The sequence below is a fragment of the Rhamphochromis longiceps genome, linkage group LG3, assembly GCF_057381845.1.
Source record: "Rhamphochromis longiceps isolate RC_006_pf linkage group LG3, R_longiceps_female_GT1.1, whole genome shotgun sequence".
Classification (NCBI taxonomy): Eukaryota; Metazoa; Chordata; class Actinopteri; order Cichliformes; family Cichlidae; genus Rhamphochromis; species Rhamphochromis longiceps.
The window spans coordinates 8,988,320-9,009,729 of record NC_140559.1 but is presented as its reverse complement, the minus strand read 5'-3'; the positions used below and the strand labels follow the sequence as shown (position 1 = coordinate 9,009,729).

At 39.9% G+C, this 21,410-nt stretch overlaps 3 protein-coding genes and 1 pseudogene across 4 annotated transcripts in view; 3 read left to right on the top strand and 1 right to left on the bottom strand.

Moving 5' to 3' along the window:
- LOC146672777 (ribonuclease inhibitor-like) overlaps nt 1–21,410 on the bottom strand; it is a 176,508-nt gene that overhangs the window by 69,649 nt on the left and 85,449 nt on the right. The window lies entirely within an intron of this gene.
- The window catches only part of LOC146672779 (uncharacterized), a 99,726-nt gene that overhangs the window by 6,236 nt on the left and 72,080 nt on the right, over nt 1–21,410 (top strand). Inside the window, exon 2 of one of the 2 annotated variants that reach the window (XM_085389083.1) lies at nt 17,604–17,705. The exons of the other annotated variant lie outside the window; for it this stretch is intronic. The gene's annotated coding sequence lies outside the window, so the exon portion shown is untranslated. The remainder of the gene's footprint in view (nt 1–17,603; nt 17,706–21,410) is intronic. 2 annotated transcript variants of the gene reach the window in all.
- Nucleotides 5,564–20,192, top strand: LOC146672781 (uncharacterized). The gene is made up of 3 exons (XM_085389253.1): nt 5,564–5,638; nt 17,604–17,705; nt 18,153–20,192. Exons 1-3 carry the CDS (start codon nt 5,579–5,581, stop codon nt 19,227–19,229), a joined length of 1,239 nt encoding a protein of 412 aa, XP_085245379.1. The 5' UTR covers nt 5,564–5,578; the 3' UTR covers nt 19,230–20,192.
- Nucleotides 19,498–20,175, top strand: LOC146672782 (uncharacterized; annotated as a pseudogene).

Sequence of the window (21,410 nt, the reverse complement as noted above, 5' to 3'; positions counted from 1 at the left end):
AGGTACGACCTCTTCCCATGCTCCCAGGATGTGGGGGTGGACGCTAGAACACCTTAGAATGTCTCATCCTAGGGGGTCTGAAACATTCTTTCAATATGTCACCAACTATATGCTTCTAAACACAAATGATTACATGCAGTATTCTACCATATGCAAACTTGTATCATTAAAATATTTCATTTCATTTAATTCATTTCATTTATTTGTTCATTTTCAGGCACAACAAATACCTATATTGAACATAAAATGCACAAAACAAAAAACAAAAATTGCCTGAAAAAGGAGTGGGACGAAGAAAACTTATTAAATCCCACCCCTATTCTCACTCATCAACAAAAAAAAACAAAACAATAAACTTCCCGCAGCTACGCCTATCATTGCATACAGACCCATCAACAGCCCCGGGCACATACAAGCATCTAAACGGCAGCTCGCAAACAACAATTAGAGCCTTCATAACTGAATATATAAATTATAAATTGCATTACCACAGGTAACAGGCGGTAATAACTACAAGTAACAAACACACATACATATACATATATGTACATACATACGCACTTTTTTTTTTTAATTTTTTGGAATCCATACCAGCAATGGTAAGAGAAGACATTACAGAGCACACTAAAAACCATCATTGAGTATACTGTGAGCAGACCCACTGTTTGTAGAGAAATTTAAATCTATGAATATTTTGCATTGTTTCAATTGTAAACTCAGACTGTTCCAGATTTTCACACCACATATTTCCCCACACTTCCACACAATATGTAAGATATGGAAGAACCAGGGTACAGTACAGAGTACGAAGTGCATCTTTATCAAGGAATTGTTTCACTTTGTTCAAAACTGCGAGGCTTCTGGAAATTTTGGTTTTTATGTGTCTGACGTGGGGTTTCCATGAAATTTTATTGTCAATTACGACTCCCAAAAATTTGTTTTCACTCACATTATCAATTGGTACACCTTCAATGACAATTGGTAATTCTATATTATATTTTAAATTACCAAAAAACATTGCTTTAGTTTTATTTATATTTAATGATATTTTATTTATGTCCATCCATTTTTTAAAATTAATTTTAGCTCTCTGTTTACGGTCATTACAAGATCAGTATAATCATCGCTACTGAAAAATATGTTGGTGTCATCTGCGAACAGTATGAGCTTATAAGTACTTGAGAAACATCAAAAATATCATTTATGTATACATTGAAAAGTTTTGGTCCCAACACTGACCCTTGGGGAACACCACATGTAATACCAAGTTTCTCTGAATGGTAATGCCCTATGCTAACATATTGTTCCCGACCCGTTAGGTAACTTTTTAACCAGTTACCAGCTTTCCCTCGAATACCATATCTTTCCAATTTATCCAATAAAATTGAGTGATTGATTGTGTCGAAGGCCTTTTTGAGATCAACAAATTTACCAACTGCATATTTATTTTTATCCAGTGCATTAGTAATTTCTTCTACTGCCTCAATTATCGCCATTGAAGTGGTTCTTTGCGTTCTGAAACCATACTGACCAACATTTATTATTTGATGTTTTTCAAGGAATTTTTCTAATCTTGAATTAAAAAGTTTTTCTAGAATTTTTGAGAATTGAGGCAGTAGAGAAATACGCCTATAATTGGTAAAACTGTGTTTGTCATTACTTTTATATAGTGGTATTACTTTCGCAATTTTCATTTTTTTGGAAAACAACTGGACTGAAATGATAAATTACAGATATATGTTAAGGGACTAGCAATATTCAGAATAACCTGTTTAACTACAGACATATTTATGTCATGATAATCCATTGAAGACTTACTTTTACATTTTAATGTGATATTTATTACTTCTTGCTCATTTGTAGCTGAGAGGAACAGTGAAAAGGGATTTGATTTTACTGATATTTTCATTTTTATGACACGGGATGTTCGCTGCTAGTTCAGGGCCAACATTTATGAAGAATTTATTGAACCCATCGACAATATTACTCATGTTGTGATTTTCAACATTTGCATCAGTAAAATATTCAGGATATGATGTTCCAGAAGATCCTTGTTTAATTAAGTTGTTTAACACATCCCAAGTTCCTTTAATATTGTTTTTATTTTCATATAATCTTCTTCTATAATAAAATTGTTTGCTCGTTCTTATAATATCAGTCAATTTATTTCTATATGCTCTATATCTTTGTTCCACTTCTTTTGTTTTTACTTTGATAAACTGTTTATACAGATTGTTTTTCTTTTTGCAAGCATTTATAATTCCTTTTGTGAGCCAAGGACTTTATCTTTTTTTTTCTTTTCTTTGTCATGTGTTCGTTTATAGGACAATGTTTATTGTACCACATAGTAAAAATATCTAGAAAATTATCATAAGCCTTGTCCACATCTGACTCTTCATACACCGCTTCATACACAGCTGTTGTTAATTTTTTTTCTTTATCTATTTGTCGTTTCACGTTGTAGTATTACACAAAATTTTCAGATCTAATAGAAATAAAATAAGTGTTTCATAATTCATTCAATTTATTGTCTTTATTTATAACTGCCATTATTATTTAATTCTATTATAGAATCTTACAAGAAAGAGGCAAAATTGTATTCCATTGTGCTTTATTAGCTACATTGGTTAAAAAATGAATCAACAATGCCAAAAAAAACCTATCAAAACAACATACTGGAAAATAGTTATTCATCACTTGATTGATTCAATACAACACTTGGGCACATATATGCGGGACGTTTCGTGGCTGTGTTGATATTGCGCTGTCTCTTAACCAGTGTTGGGTAAGTTACTCTAAAATAGTAACTTAGTTACATTACTAGTTAGTTCTCTCAAAAGTAACTCAGTTACTTCAAGTTATGTGTTACTTTCAAAGTAACTAGTTACTAGGGAAAGTAACTTTGGTTTTACTCAAAATTCTCTTGTTAATGTGTTGCTTCCATAACTTTGCCAGTCTTCTAGCTTGCTTACTTGCCACAAGTGCACTGTGCCACCTACCAATAGACAGGAAAAGATAATGTGCATATTTCCACGAGAGAAATCCCACACCTGGACCGTCATTGACTGCTGCCATGATTCCAGCCTACGTCACAGCGTCATGTGCGCCTTTTACATCCAACACAAAAACTGCAGTCGTGATGCTTTCGATTGTACTCAGAACTCGGAAATTCTGCCTTCTGAATAGGAAGATGTAGGTAACACCAGACTGCACATGAGCTGCATACAGAGCTGGACTGGGACAGAAAATTGGCCCGGGCATTTTGACTAGAGACTGGCCCACCATTGTAGGGAAAATCATAAAGCCTTTGAATGAAAATAAACACTGTTGTGACAGTGATGTACACTGTTTTGATGGTATATATGCATTAATCTATCAATCGTTTGTTGTAAGATTCAGATAATTATTTTTTTAAAGCTAGACATTTTAAATGAGAATAAGAAAGAAAAGTATTTCTGTACTTCTTTGTGCCCCCCTCTCCCTGTTAATGCCCTACATGGACCCCTGGCAACACTTTGCTAGACCCGCCCCTGCACAGTTACCACCTGTCAGCTACCTAAAAAAGGATACTGGTGTTATTTGTCTCTCAGAAACAGTTCATAATTTCCCTTCAACTCATTCATGTCACCTAAAAGATAAACCTGTTTCTCCATCACCTGCTCAGCTCTGATGATCCAGTAAGGACATCTCCTGGTATCATCTTCATGTTTCCCTCTCACCAGATAACCAAACCATATCATGACCAGCAGCTTTTTTGCAGCTGTGGCTCCAGCCAACATCAGCTGATACTAAAAATTAATATTAAATAAATTCTAACAACAACTGATCAAGCTTAAACGTGCTGCTGTTGTTTAGCGCTGTCAGGGACCAAGCAGTAAAGCATAAAGGACACAGGTGGTTTTAATTCAAAAAATGGGTTTTATTGACCCAAAAAATATGAAAATATATTTAACAAAGCCAAAACTTAAACAGGCAGACCAATAAAAGAGGTCAACTCAATAGACTAAACTCAAGATAATAATTAACAGAACCTCAAACAAACATATGACAAACTGACCTGCTGAAATGACACACAGGGGACTTAAATACTGGTTTAGCTAAACCAAATGACACACACGGGGGAAAACAAAATGGCTGCCATATAACCAACTAATACAAAACATTTAAACAAACGTGAAACACCCCCCAGGCAATGAAGCATGTGGTGCAATCCAATTAGGCTGTCAGTAGTACTTCAGGTCTCCCAGCCCTTTGCCACACCTTTTGCCAGACAGGAGGAGACACCAACCCCCAGGTAACTCAAACAAAGAAAGATGTATTAATATAACATAAAACAGAACTTTGACCTTGCAAGGTTAATATGTGTGCACGCCATATAAACATTGGAAGGTGTGATGGAAAAATGAATATATTTAATAAAGAAACAATATTGAACAATAAATAGAATATTTTAAAGTAGTGACTGTTAATTAAACTAAAGTGAACAGCGGGTGGTGAGGTGTGGAGCTTACCATGTGTGGCATGCCATCACACACCTCCCCTCTTCAGAGCTCTCGCTGGAACAGCGAGAGAGATAGTCAGCAGTAAGGTTCTCCTTGCCTGGTACGCTCCACCCACTCCTTCAGAAGGTTTATATGCAAGACCTTGCTGGAGCGCAACTGCCCTGGGGTGGACACCTCATATGTGGTGGGTCCCAGCTTCCTCATGACTTCAAATGGCCCCTGCCACTTTGCCAACAATTTGTTGTTGTCACTGGGGAGGAGCACGAGCACCTTTTGTCCTGGCTCAAATGCACACTGACGAGTAGATTTATCATACCAAGACTTCTGCTGCTGCTGGGCCTCCACCATATGTGATTGAGCAAGTTCACTCATTTTCTCCAACCGTTCTCTCATATGAATGACATAAGACAAAATGTTCTTGGGTCCCTCCTCCACCTTGTCTCCCTCCCAGATCTCCTTTAACAGAGTTAGAGGGCCGCGAACCTCATAACCATACAACAGCTCAAAAGGTGAAAAACCTGTGGAGGCTTGGGGGACTTCTCTATAAGCAAAGAGTAGATATGGCAGCCATTGATCCCAATCGTTACCACTGTCGTTGACAAACTTCCTGAGCATCTGTTTCAATGTCTGGTTAAACCGTTCTGTCAGCCCATCAGTTTGAGGGTGGTATGGTGAAGTTCTCAGACTCCGGATACCCAACAACTGATAAACTTGCTTTAACAAAGTAGACATGAAGTTAGTGCCTTGATCAGTTAGTATTTCTCGTGGAAACCCAACTCTTGCAAAGAACTGCACTAAACAAAATGGGCCTGGCCTTTATAGATTTTAAAGGGAACACCTCAGGATATTTTGTGGCATAATCTGTTACAACAAGCATGTAACGATTTCCTGCTTTGCTCCTCTCAACAGGCCCTACAATATCCATTCCAAGACGCTCAAAAGGAGTGCCGATGACAGGGAGAGGTTGGAGTGGAGCTCTATGGGGGATTTTAGCAGATGTTATCTGCCACTGTGGGCAACTTTTACAAAACCGAGCCACATCTTTGCTAAGACCGGGCCAGTAGAAATGATGTTTGATGCGAGCTGTGGTCTTGTGTTTACCAAGGTGGCCAGCCCACGGAATAGAATGCCCTAAGGTGAGAATGGCGTTTCTAACCTTCTGGGGAACCACCAGCTGCAGCACCGACCCCTGCTGACGATACAGAATGACATTTTGCAAGATGTACTCACTGTTAAGAACCTGCTCCACTCCAGGTTCCTTTTCTTTGGCCTTCCGGAAAAGAGATATTAAAGATTGATCAGATTTTTGGAGTTCAGCAATTTCAGTTGGAATATTAAACCCTAGGGGTGACGGTGTTGGCTCAGCGTCTGTTAGTGTAACCACAGGTGAAAATTTGAATTTCTCCTGCCTTCTTTGTCTGCGGGTCTTCCGTGGCTTCACCACAGTTGTCTCAAACTCCTCATTAAAAAAAGGCAGGGCACTCAGGGTCTCAGAGTGGGTATTGACTTGCTTAGCCTGAGCTCTGGTAACAGCTACATAACACTCCTCAGTCTGCTCAGACTCCAACAAATCAAAAAGCACAGGAAGGTCACGCCCTAACACGGCAGAGTAAGGCAAACTGTTCACAACACCCACATTCAGCAGATACATCTGGTCCTGAACTTTAATGTAGATGTCAGCTGTCGGATATCTTTTCTCATCTCCATGGACACAACAGATTGAAATTGTATCACTGGTGCGAACAATATTAGGTGGGGCAAAATCTGAGTGAATAAGAGACCGAGAACTGCCAGAGTCAAGAAGGGCATTGAGTAGGCAAGTTTATTTGTATAGCACAATTCAACAACAAGGTGATTCAAAGTGCTTTACAGAGACATTAGAAACAAAAACAAATAAAAAGCATGATTTAAAATTGATTAAAACAAGCAAATAAACTAACTAACTAATTAACAAACAAACAAACAAAACAATATATAAAATCAAAACAGATAAAATCAGAACAGTAGATAAAATCAGTAGTTAAATGTAAGTTTTGAAATTTAAGCTTAAAAGTGTGGATTTGGTGCTTTATTCAAATGCAGCTGAGAATAGGTGAGTCTTCAACCTGGATTTAAATAAACTGAGTGTTTCAGCTGATCTGAGGCTTTCTGGGAGTTTGTTCAAGATATAAGGAGCATAAAAGCTGAATGCAGCTTCTCCGTGTCTGGTTCTGACTCTGGGAACTGATAAAAGACCGGATCCAGATGACCTGAGGGATCTGGAAGGTTCATACTGGGTCAGGAGGTCATTGATGTATTTTGGTCCTAAACCATTCAGAGCTTTATAGACCAGCATCAGGACTTTAAAGTCTATCCTCTGACGGACAGGCAGCCAGTGTAAAGACCTCAGAGCTGGACTGATGTGGTCCACTTTTTTGGTCTTAGTGAGGACTCGAGCAGCAGAGTTCTGAATGAGCTGTAGTTGTCTGACTGATTTTTTTAGGTAGACCTGTAAAGATGCTGTTACAGTAATCAAGCCTACTAAAGATGAATGCATGGACTAGTTTTTCCAGGTCCTGTTTAGACATCAGATCTTTTATCCTTGATATATTCTTGAGGTGATAGTAAGCTGACTTTGTTATTGTCTTAATGTGTTTTTCTAAGTTTAGGTCTGCATCCATCACTACACCCAAATTTCTCGCCTGGTTTGTGGTTTTTAGATGTATAGATTGAAGTTCTCTGGTGACCTGTAATCGTTTTTCTTTGGCGCCAAAGACTATTACCTCAGTTTTGGTTTTGTTTAGCTGGAGAAAATTGTGGCACAACCAGTCATTGATTTCCTCAATGCATTTACCAAGAGCCTGCACAGGGCCTTGGTCTCCTGGTGACATTGTGATATATATTTGTGTGTCATCTGCATAGCTGTGATAGTTTATTTTGTTGTTGTTTATAATCTGTGCCAGTGGGAGCATGTAAATGTTAAACAGAAGGGGTCCCAAGATGGAACCTTGGGGAACTCCACATGTGATACTTGTCTGCTCAGATGTGAAGTTACCTATTGATACAAAGTATTTCCTGTTTTCTAAGTATGTTTTGAACCAGTTTAGTACAGTTCCTGAAAGACCTGTCCAGTTCTCCAGTCGTTTGAGTAATATGTTGTGGTCAACTGTATCAAATGCTGCACTGAGATCCAGTAGAACCCCATTCACTTCAATCTGACTCATTTTGATGGATTTGTCACTCTCCTGCTCAGGATCAGCATTAGAACGAGGGGCAAAGCACATTTGCACCATTTTAGCAGAATTTCTTGGGCACATAGGTTTTGTATGGCCCTCTAATCCACAAAGATAACAAATGAGCTTCTTACCAGAGGCCTTTGGTGGTCTAGTGGTAGACTGAGAGGTCTTACTGGTGCTTGTATTTGCTGAATCCAGATGGTTTTGCTGAGGTATCTTCCGGGTGTCCCTCGATGCCTTCCATGCATTATGGCTCCATGCTTGCCCCTTCTTTCTGGCAGCAACAAAAACATCAGCTAACCGAGCCGCTTCCATTGCTGAACCAGGGTTGTGTTCTCTGATCCAAACCTGAAGCTCAGGAGATAACATTCTGAGAAACTGCTCCAACATTATAGTTTCACCAATGTCATGAATAGTTTTACCCTTCGGCTGGATCCATTTCCCATAAAGCTCCTTCAGTCTCGCATATAGCTCGCGAGGGCTTTCATCTGGTTGAACGTCCAGGGATCTGAATCTTTGCCTATATGTTTCTGGGTTAATGTCATATTTTGACAGAATAGCTGATTTCACTTTATCATAGTCTAATGAATCATCAATGTCCATGTGAACATAGGCACCTCTAGCTTTACCAGTAAGCAAGGGTATCAAATGAAAAACCCAATCTGATTTCTGCCATCGATAAGCTGTAGCCATACGTTCAAATGTGATCAGGAAATGTTCAATATCATCAGCTTCAGTTAATCTTTCCAATCTGCCCTCTATTTGTAGGGGAAACTGAAATGCTGGTGAAATGGCTGGATTGGAATTAGTCATAACTGGTTCAGCCTGGGCCTGCTGAGCAGAGGAAGAAGGATGAATATCAAACTCTAATGATTCAGAGCGAGCTTCTGCAGAATCTGATGGTGATGTTCTGACTTGGATTTCTGACTGCAGAAGTCTAAACTGATGTTGAAAGGCTTTAAATCGCTGTTCTTGTCGTGCATTTAACTCACTCTGTTTTGCATCCCGGACATCCTGTTGTTCCATGTGAGCATGTAGCATATTGACTAGATCAGACAAAGTAGGCTCCTTTTCCACTCTCTCCACAACTTCAGTGACTCCTGAGGCTCCATTTTCCTCTTCTTCGCAGGTTTGCTGAGCAGATCCCTTTTTCTTTTCATTCTTGCCACCACGATGCATTCTTCTTCCTCATGGGGAAAAACAGAAGAAAGAAAAAAAAGAAAAAAAGACCTGTGTCCAATACTGGATGATCCCACTGCTGCCACCAATTGTCAGGGACCAAGCAGTAAAGCATAAAGGACACAGGTGGTTTTAATTCAAAAAATGAGTTTTATTGACCCAAAAATATGAAAATATATTTAACAAAGCCAAAACTTAAACAGGCAGACCAATAAAAGAGGTCAACTCAATAGACTAAACTCAAGATAATAATTAACAGAACCTCAAACAAACATATGACAAACTGACCTGCTGAAATGACACACAGGGGGACTTAAATACTGGTTTAGCTAAACCAAATGACACACACGGGGGAAAACAAAATGGCTGCCATATAACCAACTAATACAAAACATTTAAACAAACGTGAAACACCCCCCAGGCAATGAAGCATGTGGTGCAATCCAATTAGGCTGTCAGTAGTACTTCAGGTCTCCCAGCCCTTTGCCACACCTTTTGCCAGACAGGAGGAGACACCAACCCCCAGGTAACTCAAACAAAGAAAGATGTATTAATATAACATAAAACAGAACTTTGACCTTGCAAGGTTAATATGTGTGCACGCCATATAAACATTGGAAGGTGTGATGGAAAAATGAATACATTTAATAAAGAAACGATATTGAACAATAAATAGAATATTTTAAAGTAGTGACTGTTAATTAAACTAAAGTGAACAGCGGATGGTGAGGTGTGGAGCTTACCATGTGTGACATGCCATCACAAGCGCGATATCCTCTGGTTTCCTCTTTCGGCGCAAAGTGGGCAATAAACAAACAAGAGAGCCGATCAGCTGATCACTGATCAGTTTTCATGATTGAAGTAGAAACGGGAGAGGGAGGGGGGAGAATGAGAGGAGAGGCAGCTGTGCAGCAAAGACACAGAATAACTCCAGCTTTGTGCCTTTGTCTTTGTAGCTTAATTACAGGACAAACTGTTCCTTTTCACCTCAATAAGAAACGCGTAATATTTTCTCTGAATACCAGATGGGACGGTTGGCAACTCTAATAACTTATGAACAAAATAAAGTGCAACATCATTAACTTCATAGCACCCACCCAGCTGTATAGAAACTCCGTCATGCTAGCTAGCACGCAGTACGGAAAAAGTCAGCACAACGAAAATAAACTCCACCTAAACTTGGTTTATATCTGACCCAGAGAGACTGCAGGCCATAACTTCTTACCTGAAGTTCAGTTCACACTCGGACCGGCGGCTGCTTCGGGTCTCTCCTCTTGCCTCCCTTTTCCTTCATCCACCTGCTGGCCTCCACCACTTGCTAATGTTACTGAATCTGTGGAAGCTCCGCGATAGCCACCACACAAAGTAACGAGTAACGACCCTATCTAAATCCCAGTAGCGACTAACGCGTTCCTGATTTTGGCATAATAACTAGTTACCGTGCTCGTTACCACAATAATAATGTAGTTACTGTAACGCGTTACTTAATAACGCGTTATTCCCAACACTGCTCTTAACTGATCAAATCTTGCTGTGGTAGCAGCTTTAAACTCTGTATGACCCAGGTTGATAGAGGGTGTCCAGCCTGGGTCGCATTCCTGCATTTTGTAGGCTGGTTTTCCTACAAAACACAACAAACATTAGCCCATAAAGCAGCAGAGTGCAACAAATTCAATTCAAATCAATATAAGACTTATTTGTAACCTACATCAACAATTATGTTATTATAAATTACGTAATAACTACAACAGAAGACTTACCTTTGTGGAAATGCTTGGAGCAGACTAACATGTGAGCTGGAGTGTTCTGAAACGTTATATTTGGTCTGCAATCAAGGCCATCCGTCAGCTCTTTGTTACTTCGGAAACATGGCTTAAACAATTTCTCTTCCACGACGTAATCCGATAACAACCGATCTCTTTACTTGTCGGCTTCTCGTGTCTGTCATGCGACCGGCTATTGCAGTTAATAATACAACAGCTTCTTACCATTTTTGGTGTTTATTTTTATCGCTGTGTGACTGTTTTCATGTGAAAGCCTCCTTGCGCTAGTACCGCTTGCCACTCATTCCCAGAATCCTTTGCGGTTTTACCCCTGAATGACGTCACATTTTCAATCTCTATTTTGCGGCAAAATTATCCACACCCACCGCCACGCTATGATTTGCGGGAAGCATGGGACCACAAAGCGTGCGCCGGACCACGATATTGATATTTGGGGAAAATCGACGGTTCATTTTGAGTACGCATTTGGTATACACCTCAGATTGGGACAGCCGTCGTCGTGTCACTGTGAATTAATAGGGCTGAAAATGCGTGCTTCAAGCGTGCAGTCTCTTAATAATTGGAACACAGCCCCAGACAATAAAGTTAGTTCCCGGCTACGAGCCCGACACGGAACCAAACGTATTAGCCCGAGATCTCCTTACCACAGTTAGGAGCCGCAGACCTGGCCGAGGTAACAAGAGAGTGCAAACATGTTGAGGGATTGGCTGTGTTAGTTCATTGAGAGATTTTTTTGGAAAGAAAACAGTTTTCACTTACAGTTGAAAACTAATGTGTACGCTTATCCCTGCAGTTTTATTTTGTTAAATACAAACAAAATTGTAGCAAAAGTGCTGCCGCATGTCTGGCCAGAAAGAGTTGTTTATTTGGTAGTTCAATGAAATTACTGTACTGCACTGCTGAGTGACTGTCATCTGCTCGCCAAATACATTTCATTACAATGTTGACCCTGTGCTAGGGGTGGGTGATATATACGATAGAAACGATATAAATTTGGCCAACGATAGAGATTTTGACTATATCGCGATAGCGCATGTTGATGATGGCATCAAGCTGAGCTTGTTTTGGTCGAAAGCATCGCAGCAGCTACAACCATTATCGTCTGCAAATTATGCCGGGCAACAGTCGTAGCACTTTTGAAATATGGGGAAAGCCAAAAACTGCGCTTCCTCCACTTCCATAACATTGATTCATTAATGTTGAATTCTCTCACAGCTGTTCTATTCCCATGTTGTTGCAGTATATTAATAACTAACCTCATATTGCGGATGAATAATCTCAGTTGTTCTCCTGACTGCAGTTTGGCCCGTGTACAGCATCCTGCTATGTGATATCATTTGTCCCTAACCACCAGAATCCGTCACGTTAACTTTTATCGAGTGAAAAAAAAGTTGGCGTTCATCCTCCAGCTTCACTGTGCTAATGTTATGCTAACATAGCTGTGTCGCTAGCAATCACGTAGCACATTATATACCAGGTAGTCCAACTTCAGTAACCCTACAAACGCCACTGCTGTTTAGTTTTCTGTCTTCATTTATGTTGGAAGTGATAGCAGAGCTGTACGTTTTAATTAGTTACAAAAATCTCTCAGTCAGAACATGGTATGTCATGTTTAGGTGGAAACTAGCGAGCTAACTTCCTGTTAACTTCTAACTCCGTTAAATTTAATAAATTTTGTTTTCATGGATTCAGAGATGTTACACTCGATAAAGCAGCAACGCTGATGATTTAATTAAAGATGAAATAATTTAGACTGTTTTTAACTCTTAGTGTTCGTTTGACTTTGGGACCTAAATTGGACGGAGTTTTGGACCCAGATTACTCTGCGAAGCTCCTCACTACGGCAGCCGTAATGCTCTGACAATCCATCAAGCGGTGGGGCTTACCAAAGTTGTACTAAAACATTTTTAACAGATTTCTGCAGCCAAAATCGGTTCGAGGTCAGTAAGCACAACAAGAATTCATACATAAGGCACACTCTCGATTTTTGAGAAAATTAAAGGATTTTAAGTGTGCCTTAAAGTGTGGAAAATACGTTATAAAGAAGAAAAGAATATATCGTGATATATATCGTTACCGCACATGCTTCAAATTATATCGCGATTTGAATTTTAGGCCATATCGCCCAGCCCTACCCTGTGAGTCAGTGGCTTCTTCCCTTTCAAGTTCCTGTGCTAACTTGCATATGACAAATGAAACTTAAAGGCTTCAGATAGTTAAGAGTGAGAAAAAAATTGTGCTCATGTTTGCAATTTTGTCTTGTTACACAATATTTGGAATTAAATAAAACAAACAAAACACTACATTTTAGGAATGGGTTGTACATTTTGTGGGTGTTTTCGTGTTTGTTTGTTTGTTGTACTACTTGGACACTAAAGTGGCCCTCCAATTAAGCTAGAAGTGGACCATGGCTCATTTGAGTTTGAGACCCCTGCACTAAGTGAACCGAGCAAGATGATTAAATTTAGAAAAACATGCTTAAAATCATCTGGTCTTCATGAGCTTCATTGCATGTGTGTATGTGTTAGTAGGATTAATACGTTTTGTGCTCATGTATGTCATTTTAATTATCCCCCCCCTTTTTTCCCCCCAAACAAAACTGTTTTCTACACTTTCTTGATTCAGAAACATCTAAAAAAGAAAATCTCTATCTTAGTCAGGCACAACTAAATTCATGCAAGTTGACCCAGCCAACCACACTGTGTGTTGTTAACAGGTACCCCCTCATGATGTGTGCCACTTCCTATCTGATTTTTGCTCCCCCTAAAAGGCAGGAATACAATAGCCACACACTTCCAAAAACAGAATTTTGTGCTTAGATAATGAATTGTAGAATAAATTCTGCATTTGTAAAGTCATTTTTGAATTCCACATTAACAAAGTGATTTTTGAAATGTTTTTTTAAAAAACCTCATTAGGATGGTAATGAGGTGCTTGGAAATGTTGTAGGTGGCTGAGTTTATATTGCTACCAATGAGTCTGAGCGGGACTCCTTTGTGGAACTATGGAAGTCCATATATACAGGGCGTAGCATTCCCTGGGTAAAGGCGGTGATGTGCAGGGCAGTCAGTGGCTTCTTCCCTTTCAAGTTCTTGAATACACCTGATGACTTTCTTTTTGTAGTTGGTACTGAGGTTTCACCTTGAAGCTTCAGGTATTGTTGTCACTGAGGAGTGTAGTTTATCTGCTCTGCTTCTTTTTGTCAGGGATAAAATACATATATATACAGGGCTCTAGAGTGTGACCAAATTTCTTTGTGGTGCAACTAAAAAAAATATTTGGTTACACCGGTGCGACCAACTGTTCGGGTAAAAACAATAAAAATAAATAAAAAATCTCTGCAACTCTCCGTGTGGTCAACAACAGACACACATTATTCCCCTATTGTGGCATAAACCAATCAGAGATAGTCAGGGGCAGAACCTCTCTGATTGGCCGTGGTCCAGTTGAAAGTGCAGGTGAGTAGTTTGAATAAAGTGATATCGATTCATTAAATCCTGAATTGACTTTTAAATATAACTGTGTTTTACCAGAAACACCAGATTCTCAGGTTAAAGCTCACAGAACTATTTCAACAACCACCACACAGCAAATGAACTACAACCACCACACCGCAAATGAGGTACACGGATTGCACACAGATTCTGAGCTGCAGGTTTTGTCTCTCTCCAACCAAAATTCACCAAACCAGCAGCAAAAGAAGCAGCAAACTGCGCTTGACATATGATCAATGTTGTCATGAGTTTTGCCTCTTTTTTTCCACCACGGTAAAAATCACACTTCATGCACAGCTCTCTCTCTCTCTGTACTTCAAGAACAGTTTCCCGTCTCAAATCTCTGTTTTCTGCATTATTCATTCGCTTATCACCCACCAGTCTACCGTTGTTTACAGCGCTGTCAGCCAGTCTTTTTCTTTACTTTTTTTCACTTAAATGACCTCGGACAAGAAAGCCTAATTTTTCTGCTGTTCAATCCTGAACAAATTTAAACTTTTTAAAATTATTCATAAGATTGCAGAATGTTTTTAAGGTTATCTGCTATAAAAAGTCAGGCCAGTCTCCTTCATGTTTTTCTGTGTTTTGTTCTCAGTTACTTTCACACAAAGGCATCTGCTGTGATGTTCACAATTCTGATGAAGTCTCACATGTGTCAGTACTGATAAATGATCAGAATTATAATATTTCTGACTGTCTGAGGCTAAGTTGAATCGAATCAGGACTTTGAGAACCGGAATCGAATGGATTGTAGAAATCAGTGATGATACCCAGCCCTAGTGAGTAGCCTAGGCCTGACAGAAGTGGATGTAGCTCTGGTTAATAAGAAAAGATTAAAAGAACTATTGATAACCTTTTGTTAAGTTAAGGCCTGATCCGTCTGAAATTCATAGCCAGTGCTCTGACACGGTGCCATCAATCTTTGAATGCTGAAAAAGCACAGTGTATACAGAAAACACATTACAGGGAGTGCAGAATTATTAGGCAAATGAGTATTTTGTCCACATCATCCTCTTCATGCATGTTGTCTTACTCCAAGCTGTTTAGGCTCGAAAGCCTACTACCAATTAAGCATATTAGGTGATGTGCATCTCTGTAGTGAGAAGGGGTGTGGTCTAATGACATTAACACCCTATATCAGGTGTGCATAATTATTAGGCAACGTCCTTTCCTTTGGCAAAATGGGTCAAAAGAAGGACTTGACAGGCTCAGAAAAGTCAAAAATAGTGAGATATCTTGCAGAGGGATGCAGCAGTCTCAAAATTGCAAAGCTTCTGAAGCGTGATCATCGAACAATCAAGCGTTTCATTCAAAATAGTCAACAGGGTCGCAAGAAGTGTGTGGAAAAACCAAGGCGCAAAATAACTGCCCATGAACTGAGAAAAGTCAAGCGTGCAGCTGCCAAGATGCCACTTGCCACCAGTTTGGCCATATTTCAGAGCTGCAACATCACTGGAGTGCCCAAAAGCACAAGGTGTGCAATACTCAGAGACATGGCCAAGGTAAGAAAGGCTGAAAGACGACCACCACTGAACAAGACACACAAGCTGAAACATCAAGACTGGGCCAAGAAATATCTCAAGACTGATTTTTCTAAGGTTTTATGGACTGATGAAATGAGAGTGAGTCTTGATGGGCCAGATGGATGGGCCCGTGGCTGGATTGGTAAAGGGCAGAGAGCTCCAGTCCGACTCAGACTACAGCAAGGTGGAGGTGGAGTACTGGTTTGGCCTAGTATCATCAAAGATGAGCTTGTGGGGCCTTTTCGGGTTGAGGATGGAGTCAAGCTCAACTCCCAGTCCTACTGCCAGTTTCTGGAAGACACCTTCTTCAAGCAGTGGTACAGGAAGAAGTCTGCATCCTTCAAGAAAAACATGATTTTCATGCAGGACAATGCTCCATCACACGCGTCCAAGTACTCCACAGCGTGGCTGGCAAGAAAGGGTATAAAAGAAGAAAAACTAATGACATGGCCTCCTTGTTCACCTGATCTGAACCCCATTGAGAACCTGTGGTCCATCATCAAATGTGAGATTTACAAGGAGGGAAAACAGTACACCTCTCTGAACAGTGTCTGGGAGGCTGTGGTTGCTGCTGCACGCAATGTTGATGGTGAACAGATCAAAACACTGACAGAATCCATGGATGGCAGGCTTTTGAGTGTCCTTGCAAAGAAAGGTGGCTATATTGGTCGCTGATTTGTTTTTGTTTTGTTTTTGAATGTCAGAAATGTATATTTGTGAATGTGGAGATGTTATATTGGTTTCACTGGTAAAAATAAATAATTAAAATGGGTATATATTTGTTTTTTGTTAAGTTGCCTAATAACTAACGAACAACACCACAGCACTGGCCAAGAAATCACAGCAGCGTCTCTTCTTTCTCCGCAAACTAAGAAGAGCAGGAGCACCAGCCCCCATCATGTACACTTTCTACAGAGGCACCATCGAGAGCATCCTGTCGAGCTGCATCACTGTGTGGTTTGGAGCCTGCAATGCGTCCTGTCATAGAACCCTCCAACGCATAGTGAGGGCTGCAGAGAGGATCATTGGTGTCTCTCTCCCCTCCCTCCAGGACATTTACAGCACCCGTCTCACTAAAAAAGCCCTTTGCATAGCGGCTGATCCCACGCACCCAATGCAAAGCTTCTTCAAGCTGCTGCCGTCAGGGAGGAGACTGCGGAGTCTCCAGGCCAGGACCAGCAGACTGAAGGACAGCTTCATCCATCAGGCTGTCAGGAAGCTTAACTCCCTCCCGATTCTGCCCCCCTCTCCCCTCTTCTCCACCACGGTCTCACTGAACTCTGTCACACACACACACTCACTCTCTGACGCACTCACTGGCCTGCTCCAGTCACTTTGTGGAGCATTGGACTGCCATTACCTCATAAGACTCTGTTGTTACACTATCTCTTACCATATACTACTAAATCTCCATTTGCACTATTTGCCTATTTTGCACCACTATGCCTCCTTACTTGAATATTGTATATTGTATATTGTATATTGCATAGCTTTTTTTGTTATACGTAAAATTGTATTGTATTTATTTAAACTTTACTTTTTAATTATTTTATTTGCATTTTTCTAATCACTAGGGTTTGAGAGTAACGCAATTTCTATTCTCTGTATGTCCTGTACATGTGGCAGAATTGACAATTAAAGTTGACTTGACTTGACTTGACTTGAATTATGCACAGTAATAGTCACCTGCACACACAGATATCCCCCTAAAATAGCTAAAACTAAAAGCAAACTAAAAACTGCTTCCAAAAACATTCAGCTTTGATATTAATGAGTTTTTTGGGTTCATTGAGAACATGGTTGTTGTTCAATAATAAAATTATTTCTCAAAAATACAACTTGCCTATTAATTCCTAATAATAAAAAAGTTAGTCTAGAGCCCTGATATATACGTTTTGTGTCCTAGCTGAGTAACAGGAGAAGAGTCTGGTGGAGCAACAGAGGAAAATTTCAGCCATTTGGACTCAGCTTAGCCACTACAGAGGAAACAATGTCTTCAACACAAAAGGTGAGAAAAATATCACAGTTACACTTTTTGAAGCTGTGTGCACAGCTGGTTATTTTTTAAAAAGCTCTTAACAGCAGCTTTATCTTTTCCACCCTTGGCTCATCCATATGTACATAATCGATATTCAAAATCGAAAACCCCAGAAGTTACAAGAAAATACAAAGACTATATTCTATCTACACACATTGAAACCATATCATCAGTTAAACTCACAATTTTTTATGAGTAAAATATTTTCTCCACTGATCAGTATTTCTTCAATATGTAATTTTAATTACAACTCTGATTGTAGCGCATCATTGTTATGTAATAATATCACCAGAAGGCGATGGTAACACACCTACGAAGTGTTTTTTGAGATGTTTGACTCCACTAATGGAGGGAGTTTCAGTTTGTTCCACGACTGCATTTCACTCACTGCCTCTGTTTGTATCTCTGTCACTGCAGGACCAACATGGAGCAAGAAGTCAGCGCTCTCAGGAGGCCGACAAACCTCACAGAAGAAAGGGAGAGAAAACATACAGCTGTGATGAGTGTGGGAAGAATTTTACCCGGGCTCAAAGCCTAAAAACACACCAACTCATCCACAGTGGAGTTAAACCTTACAGCTGTGACTTGTGTGGAAAGTCTTTTACCCTGGCTGAAAGCTTAAAAAAGCACCAAGTCATCCACAGTGGAGTGAAAGCGTACAGCTGTGATTTGTGTGGAAATTCTTTTACCCAGGTTCAAAGCTTAAAAACACACCAACTCATACACAGTGGAGTGAAAGCGTATAGCTGTGATTTGTGTGGAAATTCATTTACCCAGGCTCAAACCTTAAAAACACACCAACTCATACACAGTGGAGTTAAACCTTACAGCTGTGATTTGTGTGGAAAGTCTTTTACCCAGGCTGGAAGTTTAAAAACACACCAACTCATCCACAGTGGATTTAAACCTTACAGCTGTGATTTGTGTGGAAAGTCTTTTACGAAGGCTGGAGGCTTACAAATACACCAAGTCACCCACAGTGGATTTAAACCTTACAGCTGTGAGTTGTGTGGAAAGTCTTTTACCCAGGCTGGAGGCTTAAAAGCACACCAATTCATCCACAGTGGAGTTAAACCTTACAGCTGTGACTTCTGTGGAAAGTCCTTTACCAAGGCTCAAAACTTAAAAATACACCAACGCATCCACAGTGGAGTTAAACCTTACAGCTGTGACTTGTGTGGAAAGTCTTTTAACGTGTCTCAAAACTTAAAAAAACATAGACTCATCCACAGTGGAGTTAAACCTTACAGCTGTGACTTTTGTGAAAAAACTTTCATTGACAAGCACTACCGAAATATTCACCTACGGATTCACACTGGAAATGATGTTTCCTGCTGTGATCAGTGTGGGAAACTGTTTCCAACAGATGCACAGTTACGACGACACATGTTTAGTCACACCGAGGAGAGACCTTATAAATGTGACCTGTGTGAGAAGACTTTTAAATCTCCACATCACCTGAAAAGCCACCAACAGATCCACACCAGAAAGTAACTCTACAAGTGCAGTTACCGTGAGGATGTATTTAGTTTTTATCTTGTAATTGTAATTGTAATTGTAACCTGAGTGTTTGGAACAAATCTGATCAGTAAACTTCTGGAATTATACTGAATGAACTGTTTGGAAAATTGAAGAATAATTTTTGCCCAGTAAGCTGAGTGTTATAATGTAAACAGTAAAATGTAATTGGACGTTGGCAGAGATGCTTTTTATTCCCGGCAACGTTCAGGATAAAATTGTTGAAGGAATTCTCTGACTTACAATGTCTTTGTTTAGAAGTGGAAACTGTTTTCTTTCCCACCTCTGTGGTGGGAAAGAGTTTCTCTGTGACCTTTGTGGAAAAACTTCCAATCATCAACGGGACCTAAAACCACATCAACGTAGACACACTGGAGACAAAATGAACTACTGCAAAGAATGTGGGAGAGGCTTCCACACACCAAGTACATTAAAATCCATGAACTCTTCCACAGTGGGGTCAAAAAGCACTGTGACCAGTGTGAGTCATCCTTCACCACTGCACGAGAGCTTAAAGAACAAGCATAAGGAAACCACACAGGAGAGACACCATACAAGTGCAGACACTGACAAAAGCTTCTCACAATCAGGTCATCGTAACAAACATGAACATACACACATGGAAGTGAACTTAAGCTGTGACCAGTGTGACAAGAGTTTCAGGAATCTCAGTTCATACTCCGAACACAAACGATCCCAAGCTGTAAATAAACTGTTTCACTGTTACCAATGTGCAAAAACATTCACTTCATTATCTGCTCTGTGCAAACATCAGCCTGATCATGCAGGACTGAAATCACTGGATCACAATGAATCTGAAGAGAGAGAAAGATCCTCTTCTGGTTTCAGGCTCAGACTTAAAAACCTTGAGATCAGGCTCCACAGAGTTCAGATGGAATCTCCTGTAAAGAGTGTCAGCTGATGTCACACTTGGATCTGATGAGGTAGCTCTGATTTCTGGAGCTGCAGTGAATAATCCTGAATGTTACATTTAGGAAGCTGCATGTATAGACATTAGGGGTGCAACGATACACAAAATTCACAGTTTGATTCGGTTCGATACTTTGGTGTCACGGTTCGATATTTTTTCAATACAAAAAAATGTTCATGCTTTTTTAATTTGTCATTTATTAAAATTGTAAATATATATTTAAACTCAAAAGTACAGTTTGTAAATTTAATGTTGCTGAAACAACAAAGTAATAAAAAAATAAATAAATCAGATCGAGAAATAACTCATCTTTGGAAAAGAGAGTTTATTACAGAGAAATGGCTCTTTCCGAAATAAAAGCTATACTATACGCTTCTTCTGGGCTATTTTCTCAGCAACATATTAAACATATCAGGTCCCCATAAGAAGAATCATGTGCTAACGGCTGTCTAAATGACTCGGGTAAAGTTTGTAGCATGCGTGCTTGTTGTTTTTGTGTGCTTCCACTTGTCTTTGCACTAGGATGATGTCGGTGTAAATGTGCAGTAATATTCGTTGTGTACCCACTAGTGCTGTCAGCGTTAATCTGAAATGACGTTAACGCCCCAACACGGCAAAGCAGATCGCCCCGTGCTTCAGCTGGGCGGCATCAACACGTTAACGAGCAAACTGCACTAACGCAGTAGTTCCCACCCATGTAACTGAGCATTGCGTGGCACATTCGACATATTGTTTTACTTTTGTCCATGACAGCTTACCTTCAGGGTCATATTCACATGAAGACCAAAATAGTTCCAAAGGCCAGATCTGAATGAGGGTGGGGGAGGTTCAATTTGCCAAGTTGCAACGAGCTTAGCTTCTGTCTTGCTAGCTTGCGCTGCGCTCAGTGGATCTGCGCTCGACAGTGCAGCCTAGGCGGAGTAGTCGAACACAGATCCACTGAGCTCTCAGCACAGACAGCATCGTCAGAAGAAAAGTTGATAAAATAAATTAAAAATTTTGTATTGTTCAATACATATGCGTACCGAACTGAAAGCACTTTATCGAACGGTTCAATGTCGATACGAGTATCGTTGCACCCCTAATAGATATTTATATCAAGTTTATGTTTTTTCCTTTGAGGGATTTTAATTCTCTAAAATGTTATCCCTGTTACATTTTAATCTTTGTTCCCTTAGGACACAGTAGTGTTTAGTAGTTGTATTTGTTACTGTATTATTAAAGTT